Source organism: Falco cherrug, chromosome 2 (assembly GCF_023634085.1).
Source record: "Falco cherrug isolate bFalChe1 chromosome 2, bFalChe1.pri, whole genome shotgun sequence".
NCBI lineage: Eukaryota > Metazoa > Chordata > Aves > Falconiformes > Falconidae > Falco > Falco cherrug.
Genome location: NC_073698.1, coordinates 33,489,663 through 33,507,385, shown reverse-complemented (window position 1 = coordinate 33,507,385; position 17,723 = coordinate 33,489,663). Strand labels below are relative to the sequence as shown.

Genomic DNA, 17,723 nt, shown 5'->3' with positions numbered 1-17,723 from the left:
TCTGCTCCCCAGGGTCGTTATAGAAAAAGCTTATTGTCTTGAATTTCACCTTGCTGTAGTAATGTTAATCGAGTGAGCTCTTTTCTTCTACCTTTTTCTTTTTCATGGTAAGGATAAGGCATTTGTCTTTTGTTTTCCTGGTGGTATATTATCTACTTCATGCCTTATAGTTCTCACTTTTGCCTGCACTGTCGCTTTACTTGGAAATATCAAATCAACTCCATATCCTTCCTTTTATGCATGTATTTCTGTTATGGACGAAGGAATGAGGATAATTTATGTCATCAGACTGGGATTTGTGGATGTCATCACAATTCATTAAAACTAGTGAGACCTGTAGCTTGTACCTTATTATTCTGCGATACAGTTGGTATATGGATTGACATACTAGTAAAAGTAGACGAGGACATTTAAGTTTTTTTACATAGAGAAAAATCCCTCTCCTTCATCGTCTCAGCCTAGTAATATGCTTTCAATAGTGTACTTGGCTACCAGTCCTTTGCTACCAATACAACGCTAGTTCTATGTCTTCCAGGTATTTCCTTCTTCCTTTATTCTTTGACATTTGTCCTCCTGTAAGTCATATAGGAATCAGTAGAGTTTGTAAAGCTTTTGATAGCATTTTAAAACCATATCACAGCACTTAGTAAACAATTGCACTTTTGCTAGTTGATGGTATAAGTCAGTAAAACAAGATGGATAAATGCCTTGTGAAAGTATATAGGCTTTTTGACCAACTTCTTTTTAGTGCAATTGTTTTTACAAGACTTCCTGCAAAAATGCCCCTAGGAATGATGTTTTATCTCCCAAGGATGTGGAAGAAAGACTTGCAATAGCTCTGAGCCGTGCATCACACCTCAATCCTGCTCATAGATCTTGCTATTAAAGGCTTGACTAGCACTTAATTTCCATCTCTATCTAGCTGTTCATGTTGGCTCCTTTCTCTTTCCTTTACCTTCTTGTGACTTGCAGGTCTTTGTTTCCTTTCTGGACTTCCTTGATACGTTCAATACACCTCTTCCTGATTACCTTCTCATGCTATTACTTGGCTGGAAGTGCACTTGTTTCTTAGATGCATTTTATTTAGATCATAGAACACAAGAATCTTCTCATTTTATTATTTCAGGTAATATAATTACTGTAACTAATCAATTGAGATTTTATGTTTGGTTTGTGTTGTTGGTTTTTTTGAAATTATTTTTAAAATCTCTTCTGGCATTGTTCCTAGCTGGCTGCTTTATTCCAACACAAAGATGTTTTAGACCGGTTTCCTTGGTCATAAATCCAGTGCCTCTCTTTCACAGTTTTAAGCCAGAATTGCTCCATGTGCCAGCTTAGGTTAAGCATTCTGTATTCTGCTGCATTCTTGCATTTCTGTGGAGCCCTACAACAAAGACAACTAGGGCCTTTTCTGGTGCTGGTGATCAAGCTAAGATTTAATACTAAAAGCTAATCCCTGCCCAAAGAGTAGATCAACACTTTTTGTTGTTGTTTTTGTTTGGTTTTTTTTTTTTTTAAAGAGCAGGCAGGAACATACGGTGGTCCCTGACTTGCTCGGTTCCCACACATATGGATGCCCTCCAGCCACCCTGATGGCAGACTTGGCTGGCAACAGACTTAATGCCTATGTCATAGGCACACTTGAATGCACAGCCTGCCCTGCTATGGGGGGATCCCTATGGGGCATCCAGGACTGTGCTTGACTGGAAAGCTCTTTTGAAGTGCCCCTCAAAAGATCACAGAGATGCATCATTTTGGATTAAATGTGTAGGGTATTTGTCACTGTCATCTTTTGAAGATTGTTGTCCCTGAGCTGAAAGGTTTTGCCAAGCTGTGTGCTTGGTGTTAAACTCTGACTCCTGAGTAACCAATAATGAACTATTCACTGTCAGCAAAGATTAATTTATGAGTGTAATAATAGTTATGTGCTCACTATTAAGTATTTCTAAATGGAACTTGTGCACATATGGAATAAAGTCAGTTTTGTGACATCTCTTAACTCTGGTCCAGTTTCATTAACTTTTATTTTCCTCACCTGTTTCCACTGTCATTATTGTCAGCCTCGGGGCAGGCATTTTTGAAACATTCATTTTAATTACAGCACAATAAGAATACAGCCCCTTGTGACACTTATCTGTGGAATACTCAAAAAAATTTTAATATATTGAAAATAAATCGTGTTTATAGCATACTGATTTCCTAACTGTAGATTTTTAGCAGTTCATATATCATGCATTTACCGCCTTTTTAAAATTTAAACAGAGCCTGAAATTTACGCCCTTGATGACTCACTGGTCCCTGCTGCTCAGTTGTAATCATCATTCAATAAGAAGTGGAAGTACTAAGTGAACACAACTAAGACTGCAGTGCCAGCCAGAGTGAAAAAACTGAGCAAAGTGGATTAATAAATTCCAGCACAATCTGTTCCTAGCAACCGACATGGGCACCCCAGAACAGGCTGGGTCTGATCTGTACACATGCCAGGCCAGGTAACAGAGAAAGTGAGACTGCTGGATGCTCAGCACAGAAGATCGTTTCAAAAGCTTATGGTAGGGTTTTACTGTCCCCTTAACATTTGAGGAATGCAACCTTTGGTGAATGAACAATTAACTATTTGCTGGGAACTTGGGGAAATCACTGAACAAAATATATGTAGAACCTGTCTGAATAGGCTTTGGCACAGAGGTCCACCTTTGACAGGTTAACTGTACCTTATTATAGCAGGAAAACACTTCAGAGATCCATTAGCAAGGAAGTGTCCAAGGAAAAGACTAACTCGTCACTACTGGGAGCTATTAGCACATAGTACTGCTGGCCTTTTTCCCTGACATGTGGAAGGGTTGAACATAGCAGCCAAATCTTTGGCCTCGCCGCTCTGCAGTTAATGTCCTTTTGCAATTAAACACAGTGAGCTGCTTCTGCCTTCATCTGTGGGCTTCAGCTGTAACTGAGATCAAGCGGTGGCTTGGCATATCGCTGGCCCTGCCGGGTTTCTCCAATAACTCCTTTACTGATGTGCACGACTGCGTTGCTTTGGCACCCACAGCCGATGCACAGTTGGTGTGCTTAGGAGGTGCAAGGAGGTGTGGTAGCAATAGGCTGCAGCTTGCTGAAAGGATTCCCAGGATTAAGTCTGTTGCCAGTCCAATCTGCCATAGGGGGTGTTCTGCAAATCCCCCCAGCCTGCCTGGAGCCAGCTGTGTGGCCCCTTCTCAATGCATGGGACTCAGCTGCTCAGGGTGACTCACACCGAGATATGTAATTCATGTGCAGTTTAAAGGACCCAATTTCACTGAGGCTACACTGATTTACCCCTCTTTATGATCTGACCATACATATTTATTCAAAATGCTGTCAGAGTCAAGGTATCATAGATGTCTGTGTGGTCTATATTGCCTTTAGGATGAAATAGTGTATCAAGTGACATAAACCTCAGTACTGGTACTAGGTATTTATGGGTGTTGTCATCCCCTTCAAATGTATGCCTGACAAACAGCAGCCAAGTGAAGTAAGGTAGCTGAGGGATAAAAAGGTTTTTCAGCAACAGTGAAGCCATAATGCATCATCTTCTCAAGGCCTGACCCTGCCTTGGTGCCTCCTAGTTGGGGTGTGAATGAAAGCCCATCAATGGCAGAGGCAACTCTGCAGGCCATAGAAAGGGACGAAACAGATACCAGCTAGCCGTAGCCAGAGCTCCCTCCTGGTAATCCTACTCCAGAGCTATTGGGTGGTGCCCCTCCATCTCCAGCATAACTGTGATACCCTGAGAGTTATTTCTCTCCATGCATTTTGTCTGCAGAGTAATTTCTTTCTACCCCTCAAGCCATGTGGCTCAACGGAAGGCAGTTCTAGGGAGATGCCACCTTCCTGGGACTACAAAAGATTTTAAGCTGGCTGGCTGCTCACATGCTGTCTCCACAACTGCTTCACTTCAGCTACAGGCTCTTCTGCTCTCTTCTGCCCTACACTAACCACTCCCCTTCCACCCCAGGTTCCCCTTCCCATATTTCCTTTTTGTAGTTAACCCTCTCTAACAAACTTCGGAAGAATTAAATAATTAAAAAATGTGCCTCAGAGTTCACTTGCTGTTCGCCAGCCATCACTCTGTTCATGTATTATACTCATTTTCCCTCTCCCCTCTGCCTTGCCTGTTTAAACAAAGCCCCTTTGGGCCTCTCGGTGAGCAGCAATGCGCAGCGCTGTGTGCTCTCACAACAGGCTTCTAATCTCAGCTGACCCTTCAACAACTCTTAAGGTTATCCTGCCACAAATATCAACATATAATTTCAGCTAATAGATATCAATGAGTGCCAAGGCCTCCATTTTAAACTGTGATCCCTACATTTGCCTGAAAGACCTATTTGTGATAACTGACAGAGTGAAGTGTGGAGTCCTGTAACCTCATGGAAAACCCTTGTGTTTATTTGTGAAAGCAATTTTTCAAAAAGGCTCCAGGACTATCCATATAGTTGCAATTATGGGAATACGCTGCAAGTAAATCACTTTTCTTGGTGCTTGGGCTGCTATAGATGGGATTCATGTCACTGAAAAATTAGGAACATAGTCTGTGGTGATCATTTGTGTTCTTTCCATAACTTTCCAGCAAAGACAGACATCCTGACAGACTGATTCGTCTTAGGTGTCAAAAATCCAAAAATCCCCTACCAGATGCCTCCACAGGTCTGCTCTCCAGACAGTTCAGAAAACTGAGTTCTTCCCTAGGTAAAGACACTCCTTGAAACAGAAAGTAAACTGTTCCTGCAGGACCAATTAGTGTCTGCTTCTCCTCCACACACGCAAGCTACAAACCCAATGTGTGGTCTGTTTGTACCACCTCCTTTTTTTTGTATTTGTATTCCACCTACCTTTTCAGTTTATTCTGCCTCACAACATGAAAAGACCACTATAAAGTTTACAATTACTTATGTTAAACTGAAGATAGAAACAGTAAGAAAGATATTGTCTATGAATCATAGATTTTGCAAAATGCTAACATAGTACCATTTGTTTTCAGTACTTGTTCATGAGTCCACTCCCAAGTCTTAAAAGCTGTCCATTTTGCATGCCCATTTTTTGATTCCAGAGAGCTAACCTGCAGGAGGCCCCTGTGCTGGCTATTCCACTTGAAGTCAAAAGGAGCTGCAACTTGTAAGGCAATAACTACATTGAATCTGTTTATTATATTATTTCATCTTTATGGTTGGGTTTCTTCTTTCTTATCAGTTTAAACTATTTCAGTTCCAATATTTCCCATTGCCTTGTGCTGGAGACAATTGCCAGGGTACAAAGAGCAATCAACGAACTTTCCCAGATTAAACAGAGAAAGCAGAATAAATCACTGCTTCATACAGGTTTTTTTTGGTTTTTTTTTTTAAGGAGAGCCAACAGAGACATTGATTTAAAAAGTAAAGTAATTGGCACTTTGAGTTTTGATCTCACATATAGAAAACATAAAAGTTCAAGAGAGCAGAATTTGTCAGAATTGATCCAGTGTGACAAGGTACTGCAGAATTTCTGAAGTCACGTAAAATAAAGGCTAATAAAAAAAAAATCCTATCAAGTTCAGTAATTCCTTCTCTCTGAAGGAAATGAAAATAAATAAATAAAAAAGAGTTAATTTTATTTTGTTTTGGTTTAGTTTTGTGCTTTGGCTTTGGGGTTTTGTTATTTGGGTGGGGTTTTTTTGCCAATTTGTTCAGGTTAAAAAGAGATTGGGTGAAATAGGTGAAATCTCCCTAAGAAACAACCTCATGTATTACAGCTTTCCAGTTGCAATCCACTTACCTTAACCTCCAGTGAAAGGTACAAATTAGTTCATTATAAAAAGGCTTTTTGATTTATTTAAATGGGGTTGGATTAGCTATGTGAATAAAGAGTAGTCCAATTTCTAGGACTGAAGCCTCTAGTCTCTGCTTCGCTGGGACAGCAATTGCTGACCTTCACGATCTGCCACAACAACACATCTGTTTCCCAGACTCTCTATGAAGAAGGAGGAAGCAATTCAATTGTGGAGATCAACAAAACAAATACAAACCAGGATACAAGCATTCCAACAAGCAGAGAGAGAGAGAGAGAGAGAAAGGGAGACTCAATAGCAACAGAGTCTCTCTACAAAAGCAGAGCAAAAGTGAAATAGCATAAGGTACTGTCCATTAAGGAGGAAATTGTACATTGAACAAATGCAATTGAACAAACCAGAAAACTTTTGGCTGTAACTGAGAGGGCAGTAATGAAGAGTAGACCTGGCTGGCTTCTTCTTGGCTGCTGGGCCATAGTATTACTCAAACAAAGCTTTGAAGTGACAGTTAGATGAGAGATTTGGTGTCAGGGATACAAGAAGACTGAATTTGTTATTTTCTTCTTTTTATAACTTTGTTTTCACCTTCGTACTCCAAGACAACCTTTTCCTTGTTGGAGTAAATATGGAGGGTGGCTACTAAAAGCTTATCTGCTCTGAGGATAAAATTTTACAAAAATGGGACATGCTGCTTCTCCAGTGGTCACCAGTCATGTGCCATGGCTTGTGAAAACAGAGCCTCTGGGAACATCTGGGAACAAAAACGATCAGAGGGCTGGAGCACCTCTCCTACGAAGAAACACTGAGAGAGTTGGGGTTGTTCAGCCTGGTTAAGAGAAGGCTCCAGGGAGACCTTATAGCATCCCTTCAATACTTTAAGAGGGCTTATAAGAAAGTTGGGACAAACTTTTTAGTAGGTCCTCTAGTGGCATGACAAGGGGTAATGGTTTTAAACTAAAAGAAGGTAGATTTAGATTAGGTGTAAAGAAGAAAGTTTTTTACAATGAGGGATGAAACACTAGCACAGATTGCCCAGAGAGGTGGTAGATGCCCCATCCCTGGAAACATTCAAGGTCAGGCTGAAAGGGCTCCGAGCACCCTGATCTAGTTGAAGATGTTCCTGCTCGCTGCAGGGGAGTTGGACTAGATGACCTTTCAAGGTCCCTTCCAACTGAAACAATTTCTATGATTCTATGATAGATTCTATGATTTTGGAGACTACTGCTACTTCATGCCTACCTCCAGGGAAACGCCCCACCTCAGGCAGAGACCAAAGTATCTAGGACAAGGAGCACCAGCAAGGAAACTCATACACCCCCACAGATTAGTTCAATAACAAACACTGTGCCAAACAGGAGGCAAAAGTGCAAAAATCCCCACTTCTGGTAATAAAATAAATTCTTATTTACTTTTGGGAAACAGACAGATGACTATTTCCAGATTAAAATAGGGAAACATGTTCCTTTAGTAAAGCAGGGGATTACTAAATATCAACAAAGCTGAAAACTCGGACCATTGACTGTAGACGTATTGACAGATGAGATTATTAAACTGCTGTGTTCAAAGTAGGATACTGGGCAAGTTCTCTGGGATAGGGTGACTGTCCCAAAGATTTTACAGAGAAGACAAGAACATTTTTTTTTTCTCAATATTTCTGAAACATAATGTGCTGAAAATGTAACTATAAGTCTACCAATCTAATGCTTACACAGGCAAAATCTCAGGAAAGGAAAATAGGATTTGCTTAATCAAGAATTAAGGGTGAACAGCATAATTAATACCCAACAAAGTGGTTTAATGAAAGATAAAACTTTACAGATAAATAAGTTGCATTTTTGGTGGGGTTACCAGTGTCTGACAAAATGTGCTTTTGTTAAAATAGCAGAGTTATATATGGCCGTATGACTTTGTCACTTTAAAAACCCCACTATTCAAACTTCAAAGTGAAGGTAAGCAAATTAAAAATCTACTACAGAGATTTTTAAAGAAAATCCTAAATGGGAATAGTCTTTCAAAATAACATTTCTGGTAGAGTTTTCTTATCCAAATATAGTTCAGGGGAGTTCATGGACTGAGAGGGAGGTTAAGAGAAATTGGTGGTAAAGGCAGTGGCTGGCACTAACTGAATGAGAGATAAAGATAGCTTCTAGAGAGAGGTCCAGACAGTAGGAAAATCTGGGCTCCCTTTCTTTTAATTAAAGAGCTAGGTGCAAAGATCACACAGCTAGGAACTGGGAACGTGGGTTGTAAGTGAAATAAAAAATGAATTAATGTTGGCATGAAAAAAAACCCACCCTATTTTAATGAGAGCAGACTGGAGAGAGTTCAGATGAGATCCCTAGAATGGTTTGAAATTTGGAAAGTCTTAATGAAAGACTGACAAAGCTCAAGTGAATTTTCTCTCATCTTCAAGCTTGCATTTCTACCCAGCCCCAGTCACAGCGAATGCCCACCTCTCCCTCCCCCGCTAACAGTGTCAGCATCTGCCCATGACTCCTGGGACTGAGGTGACGCCTTTAAACAAGACAAGAGAAAGCGTTTATTCCAGATAACATGACACCCTTACAGGTTCCTCCTCCAGAAGCAAAGGAGGGAAGTGAGCACTGAAGCTGGCGTCCAGGGTCCTGCAGAGCTATCCAGAGCTGTCTGAGGGAGCCAGCAGAGAGCTGGAGGCGAGCCACCATGGTCAGAACCCAGGAGGACCAGGACTGGCTGTTGCTAGAAAGGAGGGTGAAGACAAAGGGTTGACTCCAATATTTAAACATAAAGAAATAATTTGGGATATTGATTTAAACTACTTAAAAAAATAAAGAGTATAGACTTACTGTCAAGCCACACAACTAAAAAAAAAAAAAAAAAAAAAAAAAAGGAGGGTTGGAAGCAGTTAAAATTAGTTGGGGCACAAAAATTTTTATTTATGTCTGCAGGATGAAACAACAGCTCTTGGATTGTGAGCTGAAAGTGGAAAATGCAGGCTGAAGAAAGAAATGAGTGATAGCAGATGAAAATAGCTATGGACAGATTAGGATATCACTGCAGGACAGGTAAGGTTCACAGGCACCATCTGGAGATCATCGAGATCTAGTACAACCTCCCTGCTCAGAACAGGGCCACCTACAGCTGCTCAGTGCCGTCCAGTTTGGGTTTGGATATCTCTGAGGATGGGGACTCAGCAGCCTCTCTGGGCAACCTGTGCCGATGTCCGAACACCTTCACGGCACAACAAAAGGGGATGTGTGTATTTACACAGCATTTTCTGTATTTTAACTTGTGCCTATTGCCTCTTGTTCTGTCAATGGGCATCAAAAAGAGCCTGGCTCCATCTCCTTTACTCTCCATCTTCCAATATTTAACCACATGGATAAGATCCCTCTGAGCCTTATATTGTCCAGGCTGAACACTCCCAGCTTTCTCAGTCTGTCCTTATACCAAAGATGATCCAGCACCCTCATCATCTTTTTGCTGGACTCACTGCAGCATGTCCATGTCTTTCCTGTACTGGGAAGTCCAGAGCTGGATCCAGCAATCCAGATATGTCTCACCAGTGCTGAGCAAGGGGAAGGATCACTTCCCTTGAGGTGGCAATGGCACCTCCTTGGCAATGCTCTTCCCTAATGTAGCCACATACCAGGATGGGAAAGGATAGAATAAATGAGGGGCATAGAGAGGAGTCAGGAAAACACACTCACCTCTCAGAAAGAAGACAGAAATGACTGCAAAAGAAAAAAAGATAAGCTGAAGCAGCAAATAACAATACCATTTTGTCCATTTGTTCTTTAATAAGATATAGCAGAGAAAGTCAGTTGATGAAGAAGTCCAGAGTGCTGAAGAAGAATCCATGGATTACTGGCACCTGATTCAATTCAGCTCGTGAAGCAGAGGGATTTAACAAGAAAGGGGGCATGGGCATGACTGAAGGGAAAGGAAGAGGAATGCTTAGCAGAGGGAGCAAAAGGGATTTCTGTCAGACTCCAGGAGTACTCCAGGAGCAGGACTAGAGAAAACAAATATCTGGAGTGTAAAGGAGTGAGTGTGCTATGTGAAGGAGCCCTTAGGGAACACTGTGACAGGGAGCAGAGTCATGGCATGGGCCACAGAAGGAACATAAAGCTCTTGGGCTAGATAAAGTCATATGCCTTCTCACTTCACATGAATTTCTTTTTTTTTTATGTAAAGCAGAAGAGCCATCACAGCCTGGGTCCTGAGAACTGCCCTAAAGAGCCCAGTGTTAAGATGTTCTCCAAGACAGGAGATGGGGATTTGGATTTCTTGAAGCAGAGGCATGAACATGGATGAGTATCATAAAATAGAAGCTATGGATTAGCTCCCTTTCTAGTAGTTAATAATATTCTGCCTCAGTGGGGGACATACAAAATAGAAGACATACATATACCAAATCCTATTGCATCTAAGGGTTTCTGTAATCTGGGATACTTTTAAGAATACAAGCTGAACGAGGACTGCAAATTGAACGAAACTGTCCAAATAACCACACTGAAAAAAAACAGTCCCAAGGGCAGAAAATTCTTTAATTTACCAGGCAAGTGGCTAAGAAAATTCAGTAACAGCTACCTGAAACTTGGCAAGTTTGAACTAGGAGTCAGGCAGATACTTTTAAAAGCAGGGATAAACCATGGGATCAACTTTTAGGTACACAACGGAGAAGGAATCTTTTACATCCTTAGATGAACATTGTGTTTCTTTGTAGGAAGGTAATTTCTGATTTAGGCAGACCATAAAATCTAAACATAGGAATCTTGCTGTCACGTTGTATTGGCATTCAGAACAGCTGATCATAATGGTTTAGTCAGTTTGCTAAAATGAATTTGTCTCAGCAATGAAAACCCAAGGGGTTTCCTCTTGCAACTTCCAGCCCCATGCCACTCCCTCTTGGAAGGTTTGTTTCTGAAATGGGACGAGATCATTAGTGCAGATTATACTGAGATAACAATTTTCAAAACAAAAAAAAATGAACCTCCATTTACCGTCACATAGTAATAAAATCTGGTTTTAGGCCACTGCATAATAGATTTTTTTTTCAGTGTTAAGTTATAACTAGAGGAACCTATTTGTATTTGAAATCCTTTACTCATAACTGGTAGATAGAAAACACACCCAGCTATCAATTCCTAACTCTCCACAGACATGAAGCCATTTTCCCAGTCCATCACCAGTTCATTTCATTATAACTCCATTTCAGGCCATGTCATGACATCCCTTTGCTTTCAAGCTTAAAAGTTTTGGCAGGATATGTGTGTGTGGAGAGGTGGGTAATTCTGAGATACTGGAAGCTTTCCAACAGCATAAGAACAGCATTTTTCCAGACATCCTGCTAACATCAATTTGTGGATGCATATAACTTCTTATCATCTCCATTGCAGGCCACGGCTCTCAAAGATGCTTCCTGGGCTACTGTTCATATAGATTTGTTTGTTCTGTTCAGAAAGATAGGAGGAAAAATTCAGATACTTTGCCATTAAAAAGGGCTGGAATAGCTAATGTCTGAAATAGTTTGTAGAGAGCATTTCAAATAAGAGATTGAAATACTTGATAAGGAGAAGCACTTTGAAGATTGTGATCGAATTTCATCTTTGAAGACAGCCAAAAGAAAGCAGACAAGCTTAATGGAAGGGGTTACTCAAGGTGACTTGCCATCACTGTTCCTGATCATGAAAGTAGTAGGTTAATAAGAAGTTCTTCTTTTTTTTTGGATATTGAAACACAGCAACATGATTACACTGAATTTTAACTTGTCAGTGACCATGGTGACTTCCCCTCCCACTCAGCCTTTCTCAGCAGGGTCTAGGGGTATCGTACATCAAGTATAGAAAGGCTGCAGGTTCACTGCTTCAAGAAGACCACCTACAAGTCTTCGTCTGAATAGAGTACAATACAAGGATTTAATTAAAGCAAAAACATTTCCTTTAAAAAATATATTAGCATGCATATACATATATTCCACTCTGCAGACATTTAGCCCCAGCCCTGCTATCTACTAAAGGAGGCTGGGTAAGGGAGTTCTTGAAGGGAGATGTGACTTTAATTTCCAGAGCAGCAGTCCGACAGCACAGCCAAGTACCACTTGCAATGCAGTGCCCTTGTGTAGGTGTGCAAAAGCCTTCCCCAGGAATCTTCCCAGTGCCAGACACTTAACAAAAGGCTAAACCGCAGAGCATTACCAAGATCTCCAGTATTTCCTATGAACATCAGCTAGACAGTAGTATGAGATATTTGAATAATTCCTTGAGGCAAAGAGAGCCAAGGGCAACTGCAGAAACTCCCAGAGGGGAAAGCAAACGCAGCAACATCCGTGGCTCAAAAGAAAACTTCAGGTGATCCATTACAAAGTTGCCATATTTCAAGGGTGATGGAAAAATATTGTGGCATGCCTGCACACTGAAAAAACCTGCTCAGCAAACCTTGAACTTCACCTAAGATGTACTTGTAAATGCTGCAGATACTTTTTCTTGTCTACGTGGTTTATGTAACACATAATGTAGACCCTTCTTTTCTGTTAGAAGTATCTTGGTCATACAACTGGCTATGGAAAGCATTAAAATGTTTTTGTCTGCAGAAAGAGGGGGATATAAATTAAATTCCATTAGACTAGAGGGACAAACAAAAGCAAGAATCTAAAGCTAACCTTGTAGTAGCTTCCCCCACTCATGTAACAGAAATTTCTAAGGTAAAACAGGCTAAGTGAGAAACTGGTATATATCACAAAAGATGCAGGAGAGATCAAATACATTTCAGTGTTATCTCAAGTTTTCTTTCTTTCCTGTGTTGTAGTTTTCTAAGAACGTATTTAAAAGATCATGTTTACAATACACATATTTCTTCTTGAGTGTCTGCTGTTAAATACAATAGCAAAATAATTCCACAAAATCCCCACCAAAACAAAACAAAACCAAACCCCCAAACAAACAACCCCAAATCAGCAACACTTCTCCTTCCCATCCCAAAAAACCCCACCTCTACCTGCTTCTTTAGTTCAAATCTCTGAGACATTTTTGGCTGGGTATAGAGCAGCAAGTAAACACTGATATTACTGCAGCTTCTGCAGCCACTAATGTCTTCTTTTTCTGAGATCCCAAAGACTGGGATAATTACATTCTGCAAGAGGCAAAACAATTTATGAAAAAAAATGACACATTCTCTTATTAAAAATTAAATAGGACTTCCATAATCAGCTGCTTCAAATATGCGTGAATAATGACAGCTAGAAACCAGTCTCTGCAGATTGCTCATGAAGTGGGTGTGAAGCTGAAGTCAGAGTAAGAAAAAAAATCACAATGATAAAAGAGCGTTTTCTCAGAGCTTTTACAAGGTCATTTGGCCTAGGCCAGATAAAAGTGAATATTTCTCCAGTACCCTGTAACAAGAGGGAGAAAACAGAATTAAAAATTATCTTTTGCAGCAAAAACAAAAATCAAAGTCAACTTCTCTAGGATTATGTCCACTGAAAAATAGTCTCCCTTTTCTTCTGACAGGTTTTAGCTTGTAATTATGTAAACCCTTCATGAAGAGATTCCTATCTTTTTGTAAATTTCATTCACAAAATGTCCTAATTAGTTGTCCTATTAGATTAATAACTCTTTGAACAATATATTCATGTAGCAAGCTGAAATGTGTTTTCAAAACAACAGCAAAATAAGGCTTAGAAAAGTGCACCCATCCATAGGTCTTATACAGTTCAACTGTAAATATATTATTGGTATTGTAGAAATTGTGAAAAACAACAAAGGATCCAATACATTGAACTCCTTCAGCTGCTGACGGTTTACCAAACCTAAGAGTATCGTGGGCTGCAAAAGACGGCTATTTCCTCCTCTGTGGGGAACTGCCTTTATTTACTTGTTGTCATTTCTTTAGTGAATTTGAGTTAATTTTTAATAACAAATTTACTCCTCATTAAATTGAAAAGATGACTCATGGGAGGCCAACAATATTATTTAGATACCATCTTCGGAATACAACTCTGCTGCAAAAATACTAAAATAATTATTGGAGCAGAAAAATGAGGAAGAAAGTCATAGAAGAATACCTGCATTTGTGGGAGAAGGGTTGAAAGCAAGGGACTTACTGAAGTTTGGGGTTTTTTAATTCCTCTTTATAAAATCCTGCTTCTCAAAAAACATGAGTTGTGTCAAAGTCATCTCCTAAGGCAAGAATAATGCGTGTCAGTGCCTGAACCTGCTTCAGAAGTGTCCAAGTCTGGAAGCAAAGGCTCTGCACAAATCTTTATATTGGAAATCAGAGTTAGGGTTGGGAACCCCTTTCCCGTAGGTGCAGTGAGCCTTACAAAATGGTCATTTGAACATAGGGGGCCTGATGTCTCTGATTCAACAGTGGTGTTTTACTGACAGCCTCCACTGACAACAGTGTCCCTTTTTGCTCACGGGAAATAGCAGTAAGAACACAGCCCACAACAAAGTTATCCTCTTTCACTTAGGATCAGTGAAAGCTTGCAAAGTCACCTCCTGCATTTCCATCCATACTCCTCAGCTGCCCAGGTTTATCCACTCATAGTCCATGACACAGAGAATGTGGATGTATCAGAGTTTTAGCCTAAATATCAAGGCACCCCCAGCAGATGCCTTCCATGCCATCAGAACTTTCTCTGACTTGAAATACACGTTCTGCAGTTCTTCACAAAAGAATGTCTTTTAGAACAGGTATGTGCCATTGCATGGCCCCAAACACAGAGCTGGAAAGCATTTGTTTTAATATCCCCTCTCATTACTTGATAATTAAATGACATAAGCTGTTATAATGAAATGTCAAATACGAAGCTAAATTAACACCAGCATTGGTACTAAAAAGAATGAACAAATTCATTGTTCTTACCTTTCTCCTCCTTTATTCCAAGTCATTTGACTCCTGGATGAAAGAAAAAAAAATGCATTAGTACAGTACGATGTACAGTACAATCACATATTTATAAAAGAATTATGGTTATCCAGTTGTGTGGAACTTTCTTGATTACTTGGTGCCCTTTCCTGTCTTTTGAAACTTCACTTAAAATAACAAGTAAACCCTTCTGCAAGATTCCAGTTCTAGCAATAAATATTTCTTCAATCTGAACTCAATATGAATAGGAGGACGTATCAACTCAGGAGATAAACATATTTTGGTTTTGCTGGAAAAAATGTGTCTTCAGATGCTTCAATCCTTTCTTGAACTCACAATTTGAAAGAGTGAAAAGCTTCTTCCGTTCCTCCCCAGACTCCCGCTATTCTCTTTTAGGATGTGATTTTCAAAGGAAAGAATGATTGAGCTCAAAGTCAAGCCAGGCAGAACACATCTGCATATGCTGTTTGACTGCCTTGTCAGAGGTAAGTCATGAAACTCAGCTACAGCATGCCTGGACCTATTCATCTGAGGTCCCCATATCAATGCTGATACTTCTGCCGAGTAGTTTCTTTTCTGCCATTCTTCTGGCAGAAATAGACAAGCACCTTACAAAAAAACCCCACAAAACCCCACAAAAACAAAACCCAAACTCACCTCTTTTAGGAACAAAAATTAATAAACTTTCCAACTCAGATTGTGCATTGACTGACCAGGTTAAAGCTAAGTTAGGAAACCACATTCTTTGTTAAAACAAATGTAACCATTGTGGATTGCACTCTGCGATATTCTTATATAAATTTTCTATTCTCAATATTCCCATGTTAAAAAGAAAGATTTTTCTTTGTCCTGGGAAAGCAGCATTTTCAGTGCAACTTTATCCATCTAAAAGTAGCTACAAGAACTAAACCAAGAGCTAACCCACAAACCATGTTTATTTAAAATAGTTTTATCCATAAACCATGTTTCCTTAAAACAGATTTATCCAGCCTCCATTGAGTCTCTGTTCTGCATATGGGAAAGGAAGCGATTGGGGTTTCCTGTCCCACTGCACCTGGTATTCAGGGCACAGTTGCTTCCCACAATGAACATCTACAATTGTGCATCCACTGAAAGGGCAGAGTCAGCATCTGAGAGAGCATTTCTCATTCTCATGCACGACACCAGCTGTAATGGAGACACGAAACAGGTTGATGTAATATGTCATGTTGCCTTCTAGATTCTGGGTTTACTACAGCTTAAAGAGTTTCAGCAAGACAACTAGTACTCTGTTAAAGAAGAGCAGACATATAAATTTCATATGTTGACCATGTGACCTTTCGCCATTGATAGAATAGACAAAAGGGTCCTTGACAGTGCTCCATTTCCATGCAAAAACCCCCCAGGAGCTCTGTTACAGGCTTGCCATGCACTAGCACTTGGCCTCTGCAGATCCCTTCGTACTTGAACACAGGCAAATATCACAATGCTGTGAATATAAAAATATGCACCTGTTTTAAAGTTACTCTTTTGTAAAAAATAGGAGCGGTTTAATATTTAAATAAAACTGACCATTCATTGCATTACAGTGAACAGATACTGTCTTAGTCATAGGTCCCAGCTGACTAAGGATTAAATCTTATTGATTAAACTTTGACATCAAAACGACAACTTTCTTTACCCTCCTACCCTAAAAGGTTTATCCTTATGTTAGAGACAATAGCAGCACACAGGACATCAAAACTTTCTTGACAGCATACAACAAGACTCAATGCTCTCTCAAGGGTGCGGTAGCTCACAGACAGAAGTGGAAATTCATTAATTTGTCTTCCCATTAAAACAGAAAACCACACAAGCACCTAGCGAGTGCCCTGGCACTTATAACCAAAAAGGAAGAAAAGATTAATTTCACAAAGACCTTTCTTGAAATAACAGCTTACAAATATTCCTAATAAAAACACAAGATGTCAGATGGCAGACGAATTAATGAAAACCAGTTTCCTATTGATGAGGGGATAACTGGGCAATGCAACTAATCTCCTACCCACTGACTGAACGCACACAACGAATTTGCCTTCCCTCCCTTCTCTCCATGTCCCCTGTGATATCCATGTCCCCTTTTGTATCCCCTACCCCCAGGAAAACAGGGCAGAGCTGCAGCTGCTCTGGAGCTGTGCCCATGCTGATCGGCCATAGGGCTGCAGACAAACAACGCACAGAGTGCCCGGGTCCTTCCCACCGCCCATCAGAATGCGGCACTGTTTTGGGGTCTCTCCTCTGCCAGCCATTGCTTTTCAGGAAACACACAGAATCTTAAATATCTTTGAGGCTTACACTCCCTTTCAATTTTGGCTATGGTTGGCCAGCAGGTTGAAAACCTTATTACATGTAGACAGCCAGTGTGATCATAGAAACTTCATTTCCTTAAGAAACCAGGCTAATAGAAATAATAGTGAAAAATCCAGCAGGTATACTGACAGCACAGTGAGATGTTCAGGTTCTGTTAAGTGTGAAGCCATTGTGACTGTGAAGAGTTCAAACAGGGGGAAAAAATAAAAGCAGGAAAGAGAACAAATATTTCCTCTTCAGTGCCACTGCACAGATGGAGCAGGCTCAAAAATTATCTGCAGGTCTTAACTTTGGGAACCTTTTTAGTTTCTTTTAATCTTAGTATACCATCTGATGTGCTTCAGTAAGCTCCCTTGTAATGTAAACCACCATGCTGCAGACTACATGACTTGTAAGCCCCACCTGGAGTTCGATTCTTTTTGCTTAAAATCCCAAGGGAAGAGGGAATAATCTTGGTATAATCAAAGACACTGAGGTTGCAGCCTCCAGCCTGTCTTTTGAGAGATATTTTTCTTTCTTGCTCTTGTTAACAATACTCATTTTTAATTCCTTTCCATGATGGCGTATTCTTTCATAGTTTATTCTTTCCCCGTTTTGTTTAGTCTTCAAATCTCACATCGTAGCATAATGGAGAATCGATAATCTAGCATTACCCAACAGAAGGCAGGCTCCTTGGGAGCCATTAAGTAAACATCAGAGTAAGAAATTTATCACTTCTACATGCAGGGTTTTATTACATTTGTGTTGA

General features: G+C 40.2%; 1 protein-coding gene across 4 annotated transcripts in view; it reads right to left on the bottom strand.

Moving 5' to 3' along the window:
• Positions 1-12,540: 12,540 nt before the first annotated feature.
• Positions 12,541-17,723, bottom strand: part of EPSTI1 (epithelial stromal interaction 1) — a 48,611-nt gene continuing 43,428 nt past the window's right edge. For 2 of the 4 annotated variants that reach the window (XR_008731077.1, XR_008731076.1), the window contains 3 exons: positions 15,702-15,814; positions 14,645-14,677; positions 12,541-13,169 (listed from right to left, as the gene is read on the bottom strand). Coding sequence is in view for 2 of the 4 variants with exons in the window: in XM_014285830.3 (XP_014141305.2) it covers positions 14,657-14,677 (21 nt within the window). In the remaining 2 variants the exon portion in view is untranslated. Of the gene's footprint in view, positions 13,170-13,244; positions 13,957-14,644; positions 14,678-15,701; positions 15,815-17,723 lie in introns of those variants that run through there. The other 2 variants (XM_014285830.3, XM_055703095.1) reach the window with 2 other exon arrangements.